At 41.6% G+C, this 19,743-nt stretch overlaps 1 protein-coding gene across 2 annotated transcripts in view; it reads left to right on the top strand.

Annotated features, from left to right (window-relative positions):
- Positions 1-399: 399 nt before the first annotated feature.
- The window catches only part of UXS1 (UDP-glucuronate decarboxylase 1), a 66,331-nt gene continuing 46,987 nt past the window's right edge, over positions 400-19,743 (top strand). Inside the window, exons 1-4 of one of the 2 annotated variants that reach the window (XM_075092261.1) lie at positions 400-658; positions 14,536-14,563; positions 17,311-17,359; positions 19,445-19,488. In XM_075092261.1, coding sequence (XP_074948362.1) covers positions 562-658; positions 14,536-14,563; positions 17,311-17,359; positions 19,445-19,488 — 218 coding nt within the window. In that variant the 5' untranslated portion in view covers positions 400-561. The remainder of the gene's footprint in view (positions 659-14,535; positions 14,564-17,310; positions 17,360-19,444; positions 19,489-19,743) is intronic. The other variant, XM_075092271.1, reaches the window with a different exon arrangement.

Below are 19,743 nucleotides of genomic sequence, written 5' to 3' on the forward strand. Positions count from 1 at the left end.
CTGAAGGAGGTGGTGTGACAAGCCACCTTGCCTATGTGTGCCCACGTCTGTTTGCCTTTCTGTCCGTCCCGGCAGGCCACCACCCAAGGGCCACCACAGCAGGAGCCGTCAGGTGGCCAAGACGGTCGGCGCTGAAGCACCCTGGAAGGCCAGACCAGAGGCATGGAGAGGCTGTGAGCGCCCTTCCTTTCCCTCAGGTACGGTCTCTGGGAGGCAGGCGCTCTTCCAACAGCCGCTAACCAACAGCCCGTCGCTTGTTACGAAGGGATGACAGACAGACAGACAGACAGACGGGCCCAGTCGCGGGTAAAAGCTCGGGCCGCCCAGCCGCAGCGCACCGCGCATGCGCGGCCGCCGCCACCGCTCCGGCCGCATCCACAGCGGGGAAGGGGGGGGAGGGAGGAAGAGCGGGCGGGCGCCGTTGCGCCTGCGCGGGAGGTTCCCGGGCGGGGGGAGCCGAGCTGAGCCTAACCGAGCCGAGCTTAGCCGAGCGGTGGGTGGCCTCGCGCGCGCGCTGGCGTGGCCGGCCGTGCAGGCGCCCGGCGCTGCGTGCGGCTGGGCATGGTGAGCAAGGGGCCGCTGCTGCGCCTGTTGACCGCCATCAACCGGAGGAGGATGAAGCTACTCATGGGGCTCGCCTTCATCGCTTATGTCGCCTGTGAGTGAGCGGGGCGGGTTTGGACCGCCAGTTCAGTGCCCGGACGCCCCCGGACACCCGCCGCTGGTGGGGAGGAGGAGGAGGTGGCGGCGGCGGCGGCTCCTCCCGCGGCGCGTTGCGAGGCGCCGCAGCGCGGCTGCTCCGGCCCGGGTGGGGAAGGTGGGGGGGGCTCCGCGCGGACCCCCGCGTCTCTGGGCGGTGGGGCTGAGGGCTGCCCCTCTTCCCCGCCTTCCCGCCCTGCCGAAACTTTCCCTAGCCTGGCGGGCAGCCGGCTAGGCCGTGCCGGAGGGTGCCCCGGCAGGCATCGCCCCGCTGCCCCGTCCCGGGGGCTTGCGCGGGGAGTGAACGCCCCCCGCCACGTCCCCTCGGCGGCCTCTGGGGGCGGCGGCCGCGCTTCCCCCCCGCTCCGCCCCCGGTGCCCCGCGGGAATGGGGCGCTCGGGGGCTCCCCGGTGCGGCGCGGCAGGCAGCCGGCCGGCCTTCAGGCCGAGCCCCGGGCGTGAGGTGGGGCGGGCGGCGGTGAGGGGTGGCGGGGCGGGGAGGCGGAGGGGGAGCGGTCCGAGGGAGACGTGGCTCAGGGAGTCGGTATTTCCGCAGCCGCTCCTCAGACCGCTCTTTGTCCGCCTTGCTCTTAACCTGGGAGGTGAGGCTGCAAGGAAGTTTTCCAGGGCAGGCCTCGTGTCTGTTTTTTGTAAAATTCCTCTGGTGGCCTTCGGGGGGCTAAATAAATGTTTGTTTGTTAGCTCTGCACGTAGCTGGAGTCTTAAGAGCCTGGAGAGAGGCACAAAGGTATTCGGGGAAATCTTAAGAATAACCACTGACAGGGGTATTTATAAGTTTTTAGCCGTGAGTCAAATAGAGTCAGCTCCTTTCCCTTTCTTGTCCAGATTTTTCTGTTGCGTGTTTCATACTTGGTTTATTTCACGTTACTCTGTTCTGGGTTTTAGGCTTAGGTAGATTTTACATAGATGGAACACCATGAGGAAGGATCTTTGTCAGCTTAGTTAGGGACAAGCGATTCTCTTGATGCTCCAAAACACATAGGTGAGCTGACTTCAGGGGTGGGTGCGTACATCAGACTTAGGATCCTTCCTTTGACTTGGGAGGGTGGAGAGGTACGACTTGGATATGTTGGCAGAATGGGTGGTGTTTCCTACCCCAGAAACACAACATTGGAATTCCCTTTACTACCATATGTTACTCTGTTTGCAGGACCTTGTTATTTAGATACTGCTGTTATCATTGAAGTTATCACAGAATCACAGGTTGGAAGGGACCTCAGGCATCATCTAGTCCAACCTGTGCCAGCTCTGACTCTTAGGACAGTTTGTCTCAGTGACTTCAGGTTCCATGTATACTGAAGCAGGGAGAGCTTCACAGCTGTTCTTGTTTTGAAAGGGATTGGTGTTTTGCCAAAAATGATACTTAATTTTGAAAACAAAGTTACTAGGCTGGTGTTAAAATACTGGAATTGAGTGGCAATTGACGTGGTCATCAGGACCTAGCTATTGATTAGATTCAATGGACAGTAGTTGGGTTTTGCCGTCTAGCTTTGTGGGTAGAAGTTAACCTTAAGGAAGGGGAAAACTGCCGTGATTTTTGCTGCCTGGGCTGTAAGTCACAGAAGGCTTCTTACAGCTTATTTAGGGTTGTCTTTGGGATTTGGAAAAAACGGAGGAGGAGAGGGACTGTGGATCAATGTGGCAAAAAGTAGCTAAGAAAGGGAACAGGTTGGTGTCTGATGGAAGTATGGGTTTTTGCAAATCTAATGTATCAGGTTTCTGTGCTTTTCAGTCTTTTGACTAGTGATCAAAAGTAGTGGAATCATTAGTTACGGCTCACATGTCTTCGATGTAGTATGATATGCTTAGCAGATACCACTGGTATAATAGATTCTAGAGACTATTTTTTGTTTTCTATGGACATGACGATGATCCCATCCCCCTATCCTAGAAGTGCACTCCTTGCAATATTACTGAATCATCACTGTGCTCTGGTTGCAGTCAGATAACACCAGGCTAAAATAGCATAGAGTCTGAGGAAACTGAGCTGCTGGTGTAGGTGTATGTGTTGGCAGTTCTTATGTTCCTTCTCTCTCAAGTGCTCTCCAAATGACTAAGTGTTTTCAGGCTGTGCAGCTCCTTTCCATGAATTTCCATTCAGTGTTAGTCATGAGGAATCAGATTTGGAGCACATACGTTACAGGGAATGAAATGCTTGGCAAGTACATTATTTTTTTATGAACTAGGAGACAGGACTTTTTTGATAGTGCCATTTTGTCAGTTTGTGTGTGAAACCCCAAGAGAATGTTTAGGGAGTATCTTTCTAAAAGTGTCTTACTTCATAAAAGCTTCTGCCTTGAATGCAAGTTTGTTACAAATGTGCCTGAAAAAACTTCTTTGTGAGAGTTTGCAAACTAGAGGAAGAGCTTATACAGGCGGTTGAAAGGCTCTTGACTATCTCATTCTGAAGACTCACTGAGTGGCTCCCTTGGTAGTTTCACAGCGCAAGGTGTTGGATGGCTAGGCTGGCTTAAGTATCTCTGCGCCACACCTCCTATTTCTCACCAGCATCCACCGTGTACAAGGACTTAAATTTCTGTGCTGTGCACCAGGTAAAGGAACAGGTCTGGACTGAGGTCCCCTTTTGAGGTTGTAAGCATTTGGCAGTGTGGGTATTCAGACAGCTGTTTTGGTCCAACACAGGAGGCTGTGCGATGGTGAAATAAATGGGCAGCAGGGAGTGCTGTTCGCAGTGTTGCTATCACACGCTTTTCAGGCCTACAATTGGTGTCTCACCTAAGGAGTCTTGTTGAAGTACCACCGTGACCTGAGGTGCAGTCAGGCTCACATTAAAGGTACCTAGAACTCTTTTGACAGACTTCACTGGGTTCTCTAGTGGCACTCAGAGTAAGGATCCTTCTTACTTTACATCTGAGTTTTAATTAATGTTTGATGTCTCATTTCTGGAAATCTGATTTCTGCTAATTTAAAAAATATTTACTTGAAACAGTGTGCTGTGCATAGGTTGTGTATATAAAAGTAGAACCCCAAAAGAGCGCTTCTGTGCTGCAGCAGGCCGTTAAAAGCTGTTGTAACTTAAGCAACTGTTCCCTTGCAAAACTGAACAGAGTTTAACTAACAGTTACATTTACCTTATCTGTAGGCCCTAGGTGAAAGGGGTGATTTTGTTCCCCATTACCAAAGTGATGAATCTGGAGATAGTGCGGCTGGCGAGCTGTCAGAGTCACTCTGTCACCTGGCAGAATGCTACTCAATTTTTTTACCTATATATATATATTTCAGAACTAGATTAGTTGACTCACTTGCAGTGCTATCTCCTGTGAGCATTGCATGGCTATACAGTGCTACATATAGTGGGAAGCTTTGCCCAAAGTTTGAATTTTCATTGCCTTTTTAAAGGGGCAAAGTCTTCTGCTAAGGCTTTTCTGTGATTTAACCCCCAGCAAGATACTGCAGGAGTGCTAGTGCTAACCAAAGGGAGGGGGGGCACATGGAGGTGGACTGTAACAAATCCTTTCAGTCATGGGCTGCGCTTGCATCATCTCAAAGCTGTTGTGAAACTGTAGCTTAAGAGTGTGAGGTGATTATAAACACAAGTGAAATGGATTTAATTGGTTTTTATTGTTTGTAATGAGAAATGTAGATAGATCACAAAAAGCAACCAATTAAATAGATATTGTTTAAAAAAAAAAACCCAGTGTCTCCACAATATGAGTAACTTATATGCAGGCTGAGTGTTTTGTTTGCTTTTTAAAAAGCCCACCTGTTTGTGGGTTGATATGTCAATACATAGACACCTTAAGCTCCTTCTCATTGAAGTTTTAACTGTTTATTCAGCTTTATACAGACATACTGAGATGCTTCAGTGAGGCTGTCTTTGTAGAATCAAGATTTTATTTAAGTTGTTGGAAATACACTGTAAAATCTTGTAGCCAGGATTTAAAGACCAAAGCTTGTCAATCGTCGTGGTTTGCTTTAATCTAGATGCTACTGTAAATAATCTACTGATGTCTTGGTATAACAAGGGAGTTGCATGTTCTTAATGAAAATAAAGTTAAGAGCTCGATTTCTGGTAAAGTAGAACAGTTTGCTTTGCTCATTTGTTGATCAAATAGTTCTCAGGAAGTATGTCAGTAGCCTTTTTCCTTTTCCAAGGGAAAAAAGAAGGAATAGTAGGGTGCTATCATGAGATCCAAGCTGCAGACCTCATTACCTTTGTAAGACTAATTACACAAGCACAGCTACTGAAACAACTTAAAAACAAAATATCAAAATGATGTGAGGGAAGTACATCCTGCAGTGTAGTAGCTTGACTTCTCCCAGCATTGTTAGTTTCCATGGTTGTTATCCTTGGTTTTACAAGGTTATCCATTTGTTTTTGTCAGATTTCTATCAGCTAGTTAGAATGTAATGTGTCAGAATATCAAGGTGCGAGTAAGCTTTTCCATCTGAATCTTACCAGCCTCTTGCATGTGTTCAAGACAAAGGTTAAAGGCTACTTAATGTTGTGTTCTGATAAGCTGTTACTTCTGCTTTTCGTAATAGAAAAGTAGCTGTGAATTTGGTCCTGTCCGCTTGCTTCAGGCTAGCTGTCCGCAAGTTATTCATCACTGGTATGGAGAATTTCAGAAATCTTCCCTCCCCGGCTGTTTTACAGCTAGACATCAGGATTGACTGGCCATGGGAGAGTTAGAAGTGGTCTGAAGTGACATGAGGCTCATCTGCTTTTTGTGTCAGCGTGCCATGCATTCTCCACCAAAAAAAAAAAAACCCAAAACCAAAAATGTTTGCTTGCTGGCTTCATGTCCCACAGAGCTGCCTTTCATCTGTGGGTTTATGCAAATAAGTTTACTGTCTTCAACAGCTTCCAGTTCCCTGCCCATCAGGCTTCCAACTAGCTGTAGCAGTGTAGCTTATAAAAATCTGTTCACGCTTCAGCTGAGTGTATCAGGAATAGATGGACTCCACCTCTGCTTTGCTAGCCATGATGTTTTACGCCAGTTTTTTGACATCCTGGACAAATTCACCCTTACAGTTCCCAGCTTCTCTCTACTTAATATTTGTCTTTAGTATTTGTCTTTAATATTTTATCTCCACTTAGTGTTGGTCTTTTCTGTGGCATGTGCAGCAGCAGAATGTCATCGCTCTACTCAAAGACAAGCACTTTAGAGCTTTCATCTTCTTTCCCTCTGCATTTTTGCAGAGGGGAAATGTTTCCCTATCATTTATGTTGCTTGGGTTTTTTTTCTGTAAGGTTGGGTGACCAAAGCAGAGTTTCGTTGAAACTGGTAGTTTTCAACTTCTCATTCATGGACCCTAGGGAGGGAGAGGTGGGGGTTACTGCTCGGACTGACTGAAGGGGTTTGCAAAAGGTATAGGAAGAGTGAGCTTGTTTCAGTTACAGTGCTGACCATTGGAGCATGCTGTGAGTCTGCTGAAAATGATCTTAGCAGTCAACAAACCTAAAATTTAATGCTGAAAATAATCGATTTGAGTCATGACCCTTCATTTGATTGCCACCCTAATTTGAGTCATGTTACCTCAGGTGGCTGCTCAGTTTCTGGGGTTTAACAGGCATGCTGGTATATTGTCGTTATCGAAGAAGGGTGGAATATTCTCTGCCTCTGCTTTTCATGAAAAATGTGCTGCAGTTCTGCTAACCGTGTCTGGGAAACAAAGGGAAGGTCAAGGGCTAAATTAAAGAAGGCAGTGCCTGCCCACCCCCCCTTTTTTTTTTTTTTTTAAAAAGGCATTTGAAAAATCACAGTTGCCTTCTAGATTGGGGAAAGCATGATTTGTGTAATACTGCATATGATATATTCCAGTTGTTGAGAGAATAGTTCTGCTGCTTTCTCTTTCCTTCACTCGAAATAGGGAGATGTGTGCCCCTAACAGCAGCATGTACAGGTGTGTTGGCTTTGAAGGTTTCTGTTGGTTTCTCTAACCTGCCATGTTGCTTTAGAGCAAAGGCAGAAAGATGCTTTTCTATACAAATTTTGTGCATTTGAATTGTGTAGAAGAGATCTGTCTGGAGATAGATGTCATTTCATAGGTTTTTTTAATCATTTGTTGCTGTTTAAGGAAAGACACTGAGGGTTTTCTGTTCTCTATTTTTAAGTGAAAAGGCGACACAGGGTTGTTAGCAATTTAGATTGCTTAGCTTTCACATTGCCAAAATAATTTTGACTCTATTCAGAACGTAATTATTACATAGTACTCCAGTTAGGTATAGGTTAAAGTCCTTCTGTTGTCTCCCTTGGGAATTGAAACTTTTTGTAGGCAGTCAACATATTTGCATACTACTTCGTTGTTTCAAGCCAGTAAATTCAAAGCTAGGAAGTTTTATGATGTCCAGGCACACTCAAGTACATGTGGTGATGAAAATTGAAGATCCTGTTTGGAACTTCATAACTGTGATAAATGTGATAATATGCATTCTGGATTTTTTTCTGTGGTAAATATTGGATATTGTTTTTCTGTTTGTAGTAAGTAACAATTGGAGTGCATTACCTTACTTTTGGCAAAATACGAAAAATAGACAAAAATGGGTGAGCAGTGGTAAAGAATTATATGCTAAAGTTATGAGATAGGAAGGAGTAGAAACACTGAACAGTAAACCGGGAAAAATACTTAGCAGAAGAGTTGGAAAGAATTTGCCATCTGGGAAACAAAGAACAGAATTCAGTCATAAAATGACGATGCTAACTGAAATGTTAAAATAAGTATTCATGGTTAGCTTCCCATCCAGTGTGAAGCGCCATTAACTCCTATAAAGAAAGAAAATTTGCATAATGTTATATCTCACAGCTGTAGGGGTGTATCGGTTTGCCAAAGCTTAAGTATTCTTTCTTAAGAGATGGTACTAAAATTTTGTCCTGGTGACTATTTTGTGTTTGTTTTGCTATGTGGTGATTAGCTGAGGGATTGGTATAGAGTGGTGGTGTTATCCAAATTGAAGAGGGAGCATCTTCCCCTTCAGAAAACCTTGTATCCTGGTGTCTAGGGTACTTCCCACGTGGGAAAAGCTACAGTTTCTAACTGCTGTCTTTGATTTGGGGCAGGAACTTTACTGTTGAACAAGACATCAGTTCAGAAAATAAGCAGGAAGAACTACTTGCCGTACAGAAATCTGTGTAGACACACCAGAGGAGATATTTTTTAATATTCAAATTATTGTACCTTCCCTAAAGGCATAATCATAAAATTCACCCAGGAAGGAGACATTCCATGACACAAAATTATGATTAGTAATTGTACGTTGTTATCTCCACTAGTATTGCAACATACTCTCATCAGTGTAATAATTTTCTAAAGCAAATTAACTATTGGAATTACAGATAGGATACAATTGAGGATTTTTTTTTTTATTGCTAAGAAATCTAGACTATAAAATGCAGTTTGAAATGCATTAGCTAAGTCATAGAATGGTTTGTGTTGGAAGGGACCTTTAAAGATCACTTAGTCCAGCCACCCTGGCATGGGCAGAGCCCCGTCCAACCTGACCTTGAATGCTTACAGGGATGGGGTACCCACAACTTTGCTGGGCAACCTATTCCAGTGTCTCACCACTCTTACAGTGAAGAATTGCTCCTTGTATCTAATTTAAACTTACTCTCAGGTTAACATCCTCGCCCCATGTCCTGTCACTACAGGCCCTGGTAAAAAGTTTATCTTCATCATTCTTATAAGCTCCCTTTTAAGGACGGAAAGGCCGCAATAAGGTCTCCCCAGAGCCTTCTCTTCTCCAGGCTGAACAACCCCAGCTCTCCCAGCCTGTCCTTGTAGGAGAGAGGCTCCATCCCTCAGATCATTTTTGTGGCCTCCTCTGGACCCGCTTCAACAGTTCCATGTCTGTCTTATGCTGAGGGCCCCAGAGCTGGACGCAGCTCTGCAGGTGGGGTCTCACCAGAGCAGAGTAGAGGGGCAGCATCACCTCCCTTGACCTGCTGGCCACGCTGCTTTTGATGCAGCCCAGGATATGGTTGGCTTTCTGGGCTGCGATCACACGTTGCTGGCTCATGTCCAGCTTTTCACCCACCAGTATCCCCAAGTCCTTCTCTGCAGGGCTGCTCTCAATCCATTCATAACCCAGCCTGTAGTGATACGGGGGGTTGCCCTGACAGAGGTGCTGGACTTTGCACTTGGCCTTGTTGAACTTCATGTTTGTATTTGCCCACTCCAGAAGCCTGTCAGGGTCCCTCCGGGTGGCATCCCTTCCCTCAGTGGCACTGCTCAGCTCAATATCATCTTGCAAACTTGTTGAGGGTGCACTCAATCCCCCTGTCTGTGTCTTTATTAAAGATCAGTATCTTTATTAATGACACAGTACTGCCCACTGACCCTAAGGGGCACCACTTGTTACTGATCCCTTTGGACATTGAGCCATTGACCACAACTCTTTGGATGAGGCCACCTAGTCAAATCCTTATCCATTGAGCAGTCCATCCATCAAACCCATATCTCTCCAATTTAGCGACAAGGATGTTGTGTGGGAAATAAGTTTTCTTTACATTATTACATATCTAATTGAGATCTGCAAAAGAATTAAGACTTTAATATATCTATAATAATAAGCGTTTTATGAGCTCCCTTCACCAATTTTTCCTTTTTTGTCAAGTTTTCCTCTGGAGGCAAAAAGCTTATTTCTACCAGGAGACTGAAGCTGCTGAGTGACTATGGAAAGTCAGATTTAAGGAAAAAAACCCTCTTTTGAATGACGTTGCATCTCTCTGAAATAGAAAGTTTGGCTGAAGCGATTCACTCTGGATTTTCAGAGTTTACGATTTTGCTTTAGAAATCCAGGGTATGGCCGTATATCAGTTCATATTGTTCCTGCATGCTGTTTCTCGTGGTAGTGAGATCCATTTGAAACAAACATCATCTTGTACTCTTTTTATTCTGAAGAACAGAGGTTGTAAGGAGGGCAATACAGGGAAAAAATCCTGTGTTTTCAGCAAAATCCAGTTAGGCAAAAGTTTCTTTAACTGAGTGTCTTGAAATTGCAAACAACAAAGCCACTGGGAAAGAAAATGGTTTTAAAGGAGATTGCATCTGGTTTGGTACAGTTGATCTCTATGGGCATCATGGTCTCTCTTTTTAAAACATCTGTTTTGAAATGTATGTGATGCTGAAACTAATATTGTCACTAATAATTTCAGATTATGAGTGTGTTTTACCATCGGTGCCTTATAATAGTGACTTGATTTTGATGTCATTTAAAGAGACCTAGAGAAGAGGGATGATCCTGGGGTGAAGGCACAGGCTTCCTTTGAGATTCTGTTTTTTCCAACCTTCAGATTGTGATAGTGGTGTTTTAGTGATTCCTCAGCCTATTGTGGATGAGTTAATTAGGGCATGCAATGTTCTTAGGGTAGTAATCTGTGTTTTATAGAAACCTATACAGTAAGTATTATTGTAGATGACAGACTCAAAGGACATTTGGATGAAAACATACATCCTGTTCCTATATTCTAGGGATCTAGAAGAATAATTCTTCGCTGCTATACAGTGCAGCTCGTCAGAGCTAGAAGTTCTGTTGTACTTTTTTGGGTGTGATTTAACAGATTTTGTGTTGGAGTTGGTGGTGGGGTTTTTTTAACACTTCAGGCAGGCCGGGTTGGCTTGTAGCCAAAGCATAGGTCTTCGAATATTCCTTTCCTGAAAGTAGCCCAGTCATCCTACTGCTCTGCATCTGGCATAATTTCAGAAAGGGTCATCTCTAGTAAAAATAAACCTTTAAATTTCCAGGACTATAAATGTATTCAGTAGAAGGAAAACCGTTCTTTAGTCATCTGTGACTGATGGCTTTTGTTTAAGGTACTTTTGAGAAGTCTTGCAAATCTACAACAATTTTATCATAAGGCTGTGCTTGCCAATTAGTTATAGCGTTATCTCTCAGAGGCTGGAGGGAAAAAAAAGGCAATCAACAAAACAAACAAAAAAAGAGATTGGGGTTTCCTGAAAGCCGTGAGTGATTAATGTTTAGTTGGCAAAATGTAAATACCTCTTTAATGACAATACTGTAATTAAGGCTTTAAGAAACAAATCTATTTTCTAAAAGTACAGCTCTTTATCGCTTCATCAAAGGCATGACATTCTTCTTCTCTGGAAGCTGTCACTTTAAAGTGTAATGTCTGTGGGAGTGATTAATGCCTCTGATGTACTTTTAATCTTCATGGTACTCACAATTAATCCTTGCAAAAATGCTACAATAAAAATGGTTGTTCTCACTATTTTATGGAAGGGATGCAGAGGGGAAAAGCCTTCCCAGAACAGATAGAGTCAAAATAGGACTATACCTTTCTCCTGCACGCCATTAAACCAGTCTTTCACGTGTCTCAGAACAATGCAGATATTCTGATCTCTTCCCTAATGGTAACTTATTATTGCCTTAATCAGTCACTGGGTGAGATTTACAAATAGTCTTTGAGAGAATAAGCAGAACCGTTATTTCTTCTGTCTTGTAGGCGAGTGTCTCAGTTGTTTGGTTACACGTCATGCTTCTATCCATCCAGTCCAATTAGTCATGAATTTTTCCCTTGCACAGAGTTTCAGTTAGATGGCAGGAAGAGTGTCCATGAATGCTTCCTAGTTCGATGAATAGGGCATTCTTTATAGAGTATGTACTGTGTGTGGCTGTGGGGGGTGAGGGTGTTAAATCTCTGAGGTTTGAGAATTGGCATAGGACTGTTACCCTGGATGAATACCTCTTGGCTTAAAAGATTTGGCTTTAGAGTTGGAATTTTTTAAAATTGTTTGGTTTTGGTTTTTTTTAAGACTGGCTTTTACAATGAGGTGCTCCGTTATGTTAGCGTTTGCTTAGATTTGGGTCCATTAGGAGTTTGATGCTTTTGAAAACTGGGTTTATGTGTAGTGCCTGATTAATGAGCTTTCTGGTATGAGAAGCTTTTTTTAACCATCCACACGTCTGCAGATTTGGTGCCTGAACTTGGGTCTGTCAGGGGGTTTTGTGGTGCCTTTGAGGGATTTTGTCTTGGATTTAGGGTTGTAATTCTGCATCATTCTGCTTGTGGATTTGGGCCCACTTGCCTTAGTATGTTTCCATCATTCTTGCCTGAATGTCAGACTGGCCTTGGCATAACCTTTAGAACAAGGAAGTGACAATTCAAGGAAATCCACAGCTGCAGAACCAGCAGTGTGATTATGGCTTACAGAAGAAGCCCGTTTTATAAACAATTGTGATGTTTATTTAGAAAAATCCCAAGAAAACCTTATTTCCACAGTAGTGCAAAGCCTTACCTCCAATCTCTTTAACCTTGATGTAAGCTGTGCATAAACCCATGGTAGCCAAAGAGATCATCCTTAGAATTGTGTCTTCAGAATCCTTTGTGAGGGCAGTATGTTCAGGCAAGTTTCTGCGGCACCTCTCTGCATGTGAGAGAGACTGCAGGGTTCTTCAAATCTCTCCATATGGTATTTCCTATGTGGTTCATTTTGCAGTTTCATTCTCTTTTGCAGTAATAAAAAGATACACTTCTTAATGACCTCCCATTAAACTTCTTACTCCTACAGAACTGGGATATCAAGCGTAGTGTTTCTGGAAGCACAGAAATGCTTTTCTGAGTTCCCCTTCTTTGCTGTGGACAGTGAGCACACACAATTAACATGTTTTCTATAGGAAGCCAGTTTCCTGTATGCAGTGTAGCTGTGCACTGTCTTTGCAACAGAACTGGTAGGGTAGTATTTGTGGTGCAGCTGGCAACTCATTTTTTTATCGATTTCTGCTTCACCAACTAAGCCCAGATGTTTCCTGCCACTGTGTAAACAATACGTTACGTTATTTGTATGCATTTCTGTAGCTGAGAAAAATAACTGATTGTAAGTATAGCTGAGTAATGTATAACTTGAGAATTCTGTACCTGTAGTTGCCAAATGGTCATCATTCATCGCAAAAAAAAGTTTTTCCATTAATGTCATCATAAATAATTCTAAATGATGATCAAAGGACGGGGAAGCCTGCCATATGATAGGCTGGGAGAACTGGGTTTGTTGGTTGGACTAGATGATCCCTGAGGTCCCTTCCAACCTGTGATAAAATCCTAGCCAGAAGGTAAATAACTTGAATTCAACTTAGTGCTCAAAGTTGTATCCCTTTTCCCCCACAGATAATTTACTTTATCTAATTAACACAAAATCCACAGTGTTTTTTAAATTAATTTGGATTTTATTGATCATCTGTTCTAATGTAAAGCTTCCTTAACTTTTCCCGGGAAAAAGACAGGTTTTATGATACCACCACAGATATCACAGTGCCCTCCTACAGTTTGTTTTATAGTCTGTCATGGATTCATTTGAATTACTCTCTGAATTACTCAGCAGCGCTCAGTAGATAAAAACAGTTCAGTAGCTTTGTCATCCCCTAAAGGGTGGAACAGCGACTGCATTACTGCATCCTCAGTCGTGTCCTACCTGCTCCTCTTTCCTGAGTATGTTTTCTTTCTTTTCTTGCCTGGAAGGTGCCTGTGACTGTAGCAGTATTTTTTTTTGTTTTGTTTTCTTGTTTCTGTAACACCTCATCACGTGCTTGAGATCCATAAGTAATAATCGTGAAAATGGTGCAAAGCCTGAATCTAGGCAAAATACTTCATTGGCTGCTACTTGAGACCTGAAGTGCAGCTTACAAAAGCTGAGGACACTTCAGAAGCTTTCTGTGTGTATGTTAATACTGCATATAGACTGCTACTCTTTCTTAAGACCCAGGTAATTTGGATCCTTAGGTTGAGCCTTGTCTCTTAAAAAGCAATTGCAGAATGGTTTTTCTGGTGATATTCAGGGTATATTTCCTGTGTTGCTTATTGTTGCAGAGTCCCTTACAGAACTGTTCCCTATTAAGCTTGTTTGTCTTGACGGTCTGAAGTTGTCAACTCTGTAGTGTAGCCTGGTTTGCGGCTTCTTATTTTTTCACTTTCAACTACATTCTGTGTTCTAGTTGAAAGTTAAAAGGAAAATCCGTGTTTTGATAGTCTTTGTGTAGTCACTTAAACCCTGAACAGTTTCAGAAGATTTTTTTTTTCCAGTAGAAAAATAAATTGGGCGGATGAATCCTTTTTGTGAGCACAGAGAAACGGCTGATACATGTTTGCTGTGCTATTTTATACTGCAGTTTGTCTTCCTTAAAAACATTTTTTCCATACAAAGAGTGTAATAAATGATCTTTGTTTGCTTAGTGAGGTGTTTGGTTGCATTGCTTAGATACGTTTTGTGTCTGCATCACAATATATACCTATTTAGAGACAGAATTCACATGCACACAAGCCCTTGCTACCTTTAATGCAGGACCGTTGTGGCACCTCTTTCGACTGGTCCAGCTGTTGCCTATAGTGGCCAGTCTTTACTTGTCAGTCTGCTGTTTTCAGTCGTGTGGTTCAGGTCTACAGGACTCCTTTCTTGCTCTTGCCATGTTTTGTCAATAATCCTAATAAGTCCAGAGTTCTGGCTTGTTTAATGTGTGTGCAGTGTCAAATCATAGTTCAGAGAATTCTAGTACATTTTGTTTATGTAATATAGTGTGGGGATAATGATCAAATAAGTATGTCTGCTGATTTACTGGTCTGATAATTCCAGGTGTGCACTGGAATAGCCTAGTCCTTTTTTTATTGAATTACTGTATTTTCCGATTTTTTTATAGTCTCATGTAATTTCATCAGAATTCTTCCCATATTCTTAAACTGTGTTCTAATCACTTGGTGTGTGTATGTATATCATGTTTTTTACTTAAACAGATAATTTGCCGTTAACATAATTAATATTGTTTTAAATTCCATCTAATGATAGGAAAAAATGACCTCGTACTGTTATATGACACTGTAATGTTCTCTCTTTTCTTATTTTCCAGCTGTATGGGGAAACTTTGTCAATATGAGGTAATGTATATAATTTTTGTATTGAGTATCCCTATCTGAAATAACTTACCTTTCCCATCAACATGTATCACTGTATGTCAAGTAGGGAGAAAATAGAACAGCAGCTCACACTGTTTGGACGGTTGCTAAGCAGCTGATACCATTTTTTTAAATGCAAGGTGTTCAGTCTCAAAAAGGGTTGTATGTCTGCTGCAAATCTCACCCAGGAATCTTACACTCACTTTACAGAAATTCATCTTCTGATTTTGGAGATGTTTTCAGGCAAGTTGGTTGGTGTAGCTGGGCCCGTGGGCTTGGATTCTGCTTTTCCTCAGCGCAGATATGACCTTATCGCAGTGACAATACAAGCTTAAACACTGAAGAGCAGCAGATCCTCCACTGCTTGCATAATTATGTTTCTGTACCTAGAATTAGAAATGTGGTTTTGAGGGTTTTTCTTCCTCCACAGTTAATTGGGAAAAAATCTGATGGTTTAACTGCTGAAAAGCAAAAAAAATCCCGCATTGTACCCCAGAATTTTTGCTGTTAGAAATAGGAAGGCATAGCATACACATGCAAAACATACAGATTTTCACAGCATTTCTGCTTATATGTGTGTGTTTTTCCTTGGAAAATTCACCAGGAAGCCACAACTGAGGAAGAAGGTGAAGAGAATATGGGGACAGTCTGCTCCCTACAACAAAGTCTTTCCGCCTAGAGGACAAAACGTTTCACTATGTTGCTTTGCTAGTAAAGTGGTTTTGTACTTTCTTGCTGTTCTTAGCAGCACAGAGTAAAGAAAGTTTGAGGCAAAGTAAGAAAATTAATTACTTTTCTGTGGGCTCTGATTGACCCAGGACAGCTTACCCTGGAACCTGTTTCTGTCCCAGGCTGTCCCCTTCACTTCTCTTGGGGTTTCCCACCCTTGCTACAAAGTGTTCAGCTGCTATAGGCAGACAGCTGCTGAACTGCTGCGGCTTGCAGATGGAGGTATCATTTAGAGTACCATGTTATCGTGACCAGCAAACTATGGCAGCTTAGCAGCTGTTACGTGAGCAGCTGAGCATTTCCAAAGGAAGGACAAGAACCTCAGGAGTGGTTTGAGGCGGGCAGGTGGGTGTGGGATCCAGTGTGTCAAGCTGTCCTTACAAATTCTACCATTAGCTGCATCTGATTCTTATTTGAGTTGTCCATTATAGAGCTGTTGAGGAGGAAAGCTTTGGCTGAGGACCTACATTGGGCCTTCAGGACAAATAAGATCATCTTTGTTAGGAGGAAGAGCTCATTAAAAACTAAACTGCAGAGTGCCAGTCCTTAAGTTCCATGATTTGTGGAAAAAAAAACAACCCACAACCCAATATTAGGAACCATTTTGAGGGAACATTTTTATATTCTTGAGAGGTTTTCCAAATTTTCCTTGCTCATTTAGCAGAGAGGAAAGCCTTTATTCCATGGATTGTTCACATAGCTTTTTGTAGATTTCTGTTATTTGGGAAAACATTTAAAAAATTTACAAGAATTATTTAATATTGCTTCCTTGTAGTAAATTCATACTATGTTAACTGGAGGGTTTTTATTTGCCACTTTACCATAAATTACAATTTGTTTGGAAAAGATAGTTCAGGGTCTGCATGTCTTAGTCTCGGAGTTTACTGTACTCTTTATCATACGGCAAAACAAATATGGTCGATAAGATTTTTGCCTCAGTAATAGACTGAACTGACTAAAGAGAGTTTTACAGAGGGATATGAAGGGTTCTAAGTGTGGTATATATGTATCTGCTTAACAAAGGATCTTCTGTTTCTATAGGTGTAATAACTTCAGGTCCCAAGTAAAGGAGCTTTGTTTTATTTGAAAGGACCCCTTTTTATGTTGGATACCCATGAATCCTTTTGCATAAGAGCTTACTACTGTAAGATAAATAATTCCCCTTTCAGGAGGTTTAACTGGAAAAAAAGGAATTATGCAAACTTAAGGAAAATTACATAGACTAGGTGCAAGAGGTAAAATTTAAAAATACATATTCTACACTTGTAGAAGTTTACTTCAAAGAATGGACCCAACTAATTGAGATACTTGACACAATTAGATGCTAAATAAGACCACACAGATTTGTGCAAGACTCCAACCCTGTTTTCACAAGTTACCTTGACATCCTTCATCCTTCAGTGTATAAGCTTGGCTTCCCTGCAAACAAGTAGCATTTATGTTCTGGGTATTGCCTATCAGATGGTCACGTAAGACAAGTTTTGGTACAGTTTTTTTCTTTTTTTTTTTGTAAAAGTTGACAGTCAATACTAGACATGTTTGCCCTTCTCTCTCTTTGATTGAAATTACAGTTACAGTTGTGGCATTAAGGGAAAATGTTTTGTTACCATAATTGTAGCATACAGTAAACAGGGACCTTCAAAGAGACATCTTGGGCATTTGCATAGTAAAGCTACACTCAGAAACATTTCTGCTGACCCTACCTTAGTGCAGTGATTAGACGCTTTTCTCCAATGAAGTTAATTTTCTCTGTAACATGAATGTCATCTTTATTGTTAGTACTCATTCCTGTGGGCTTGGTTCAGTTTCTTCCAAACATGACTAGCCAATTTCAATGGGAATCGAACCATCTGCTTTCATTTTTTTCTGAGTATGCCTTTGAAATAATACTAACTTTGGGTGCTTTGAAGATACTGTTTTAACATGAAAAGCATGATGCAGGTGCAGCAGAGCAACTATTGCTTAGGTATGGATTATGTTTTGTCCTTTCTTGCCAACAGGTCTCTTCAAGAAAATGGGGATCAGAAGTTGGAAAGTAAAATAGAGGAGGTTAGTTTGTTAATAGTTGTAGTCTGTTTTGTTTTAAGGACTCCATTTCACTCATTTCATATTGAAAAGGTGTATTTAGTTCTCTCTCATTACTCTCCATTCCACTAAAACCACTCAAAGCATTGAATTTGTGTCTGTACATAAGTGTTCCTTCACTACAGTGCAGTTTCTAACATAGATCTGTGATTTTAATCTTTTTTTTCCTCTAAACCTTTCTTAAAAGTAATATCTCTGTCTCATTTGCTGCAGAGGCTGTGGTAGAGTCCTCCCGAGATCGGGTTTTTATTACCGAATGAAGGTTATACACCCTTTCCGCTGTCACCCTTACAAAATGTTAAATATATATGTTTCATTAGAAATTTGAAACCTCCCAAAAATGCTTTGCTTTGTTCTTACCTAATGAACAATGGTAGTGGTGTTTGTGGTCAGGGATGGTGTGCAGTACTGATGCTTTAGGCACAAGTCCTGGCAATTTCTGGGGTAGACACACTGGTGGTTCTGAACTTCTGTACCAATACCTCTGAATTTCCATTTTGACCTCAGTTTGTTGTGAAATTTTAATAATGTGTTCAACAAATCTTTCCCCAGATGTTTTTAAACTTCCAGTCTAATAACAATAGAACAAAGAATTTAATAGATACAAAAGTCTCTGAGGTCAATACACCCTACCCCTTGCGTGGGTGTGTGTGACCATACCAGTGTAGTCTGGTCTGTCTAGTGTCTTGTATTCCAGCAGGTTTATATAGCAATCATTCCTCTGGACACAGCGAGAAGGCCACTGAAATTGCTTAAAATCAATAGAAAGGTTGTGTTCTTAGTTTATGCCCTTCGCATTCTTTTTTTTTTTTTTTTTTTTGAGTTCTGGTAAACATTGCAGCAAGCATTCTGAAAATCCCAGTTTAAGAATGGTCAAATGCTTGAAATGCAATGAGTAGATCAGAGTTACTGTAAGGTCTGAGAATTTGAGCATTTCTGGATCTTTTTTTAAAGCTTTAGTTATACAGTATCTTGAACCGTCACAGTAAGTGTAATTGTTTCAAGAACTATTTGCTGCTTCACAGAGCTAGATATTTAATGAATATAAATTACAATACTCTATTTCCTCGTAATGTGAACACACAGCTTATTTCAGTTAATGAAGTTCCTGAATTGTCTAGCTCTAACCAGCAATATTTGTACAAAACAAATCAATGGTGGTTGGTGATGTGTTGCTGTATTGTACCACTTCAAGTGATAACTCTCTGATAGCTTTCAACTTATGAATGGCCCTAGATGGTAAACTTTGTGACAAGATTTTATTAAACTTAAAAACAAGAGTTCAGGGACTTGTTGAAATTTGTCAGGGCTGTTAGAAATTTGGGTCCTGTGATAAGGAACCTGAAACTGATGCTGACTTATGTGATTCTCTCTTTGAAGCACTGCTTTGAAAATAAGCGAAAATGAAAACAGAAGTCTTAGTAGGTGAACTATATTTTCTAACAAATTTCCTTCTAATATTTTTTTAAAAGCCTAGATGTACCCTCAAATCATGATGTAAAATGTATCAGATTTTAAAACATGATGCCTCTTTAAATTCACATATCATGTTCTAAAGTAATGTAGCCTTTGCACGGGAGGTAATACCTCTGTTTCTGTGTCTATCTACTCTTAAGTGCATGTATCTGCTGTCCATTTAAATAGCTGAGGTTTTACTGACTGTTCTATTGTGCCGTTGCTCAATATAGATTGCTTTTGACAACCTCAGGCGAGTCAGTTGTGACTTCACTTTGCCAAATATGAATCATAACATCGGATGTTCTTGTCAACAAGTCCATGGTACTTATAGCCTTGAGGTGATTTTTTTTCAGTGGTAAACTAAGGGATTTCACACTGTACAAGGTGATTTGATTTTTGGTGAAAAAGGTTCAAAGATTTTTTTGTCATAAAGGATACTTTAAGATGCAAGTTTCTTGGAGTGTCTTCAGTGAAGCTCTTCATAGAAGACTTTACCGTGATTCTTGCTCTAAAGTAACTTCCTATATGATTGTTTTGTGATGTGAATCTTATTCTATTCTTCCAAGATTAAATATTATTCCTTTATTTTAGGCTGTTGCACCTCTAAGGGAGAAAATCAAAGATCTGGAAAAAAGGTATGTCTTTTTGATAAATTTGGGAAGCAGTTAAAAAGTACGGTTTCTGTTCTGGAGCGGTCAGTTCTGTAGTTGTAGTCTTGAGATAAATGTTTTGCCTGTACCCTCAGTACCTTTGGATGCTGTGGAAGAATTTGCTGTTTTGAGTCCAGCTGGTTTAGTAAATTCAGCCCAGGTGTGTGTTAAAACATATTCTCAGTCTCTTGCAGTTAAAACCAATATGTTTTACCTCACACTTCCCACAGTTGTGATCAG

This window comes from Phalacrocorax aristotelis, chromosome 1 (genome assembly GCF_949628215.1).
Source record: "Phalacrocorax aristotelis chromosome 1, bGulAri2.1, whole genome shotgun sequence".
Classification (NCBI taxonomy): domain Eukaryota; kingdom Metazoa; phylum Chordata; class Aves; order Suliformes; family Phalacrocoracidae; genus Phalacrocorax; species Phalacrocorax aristotelis.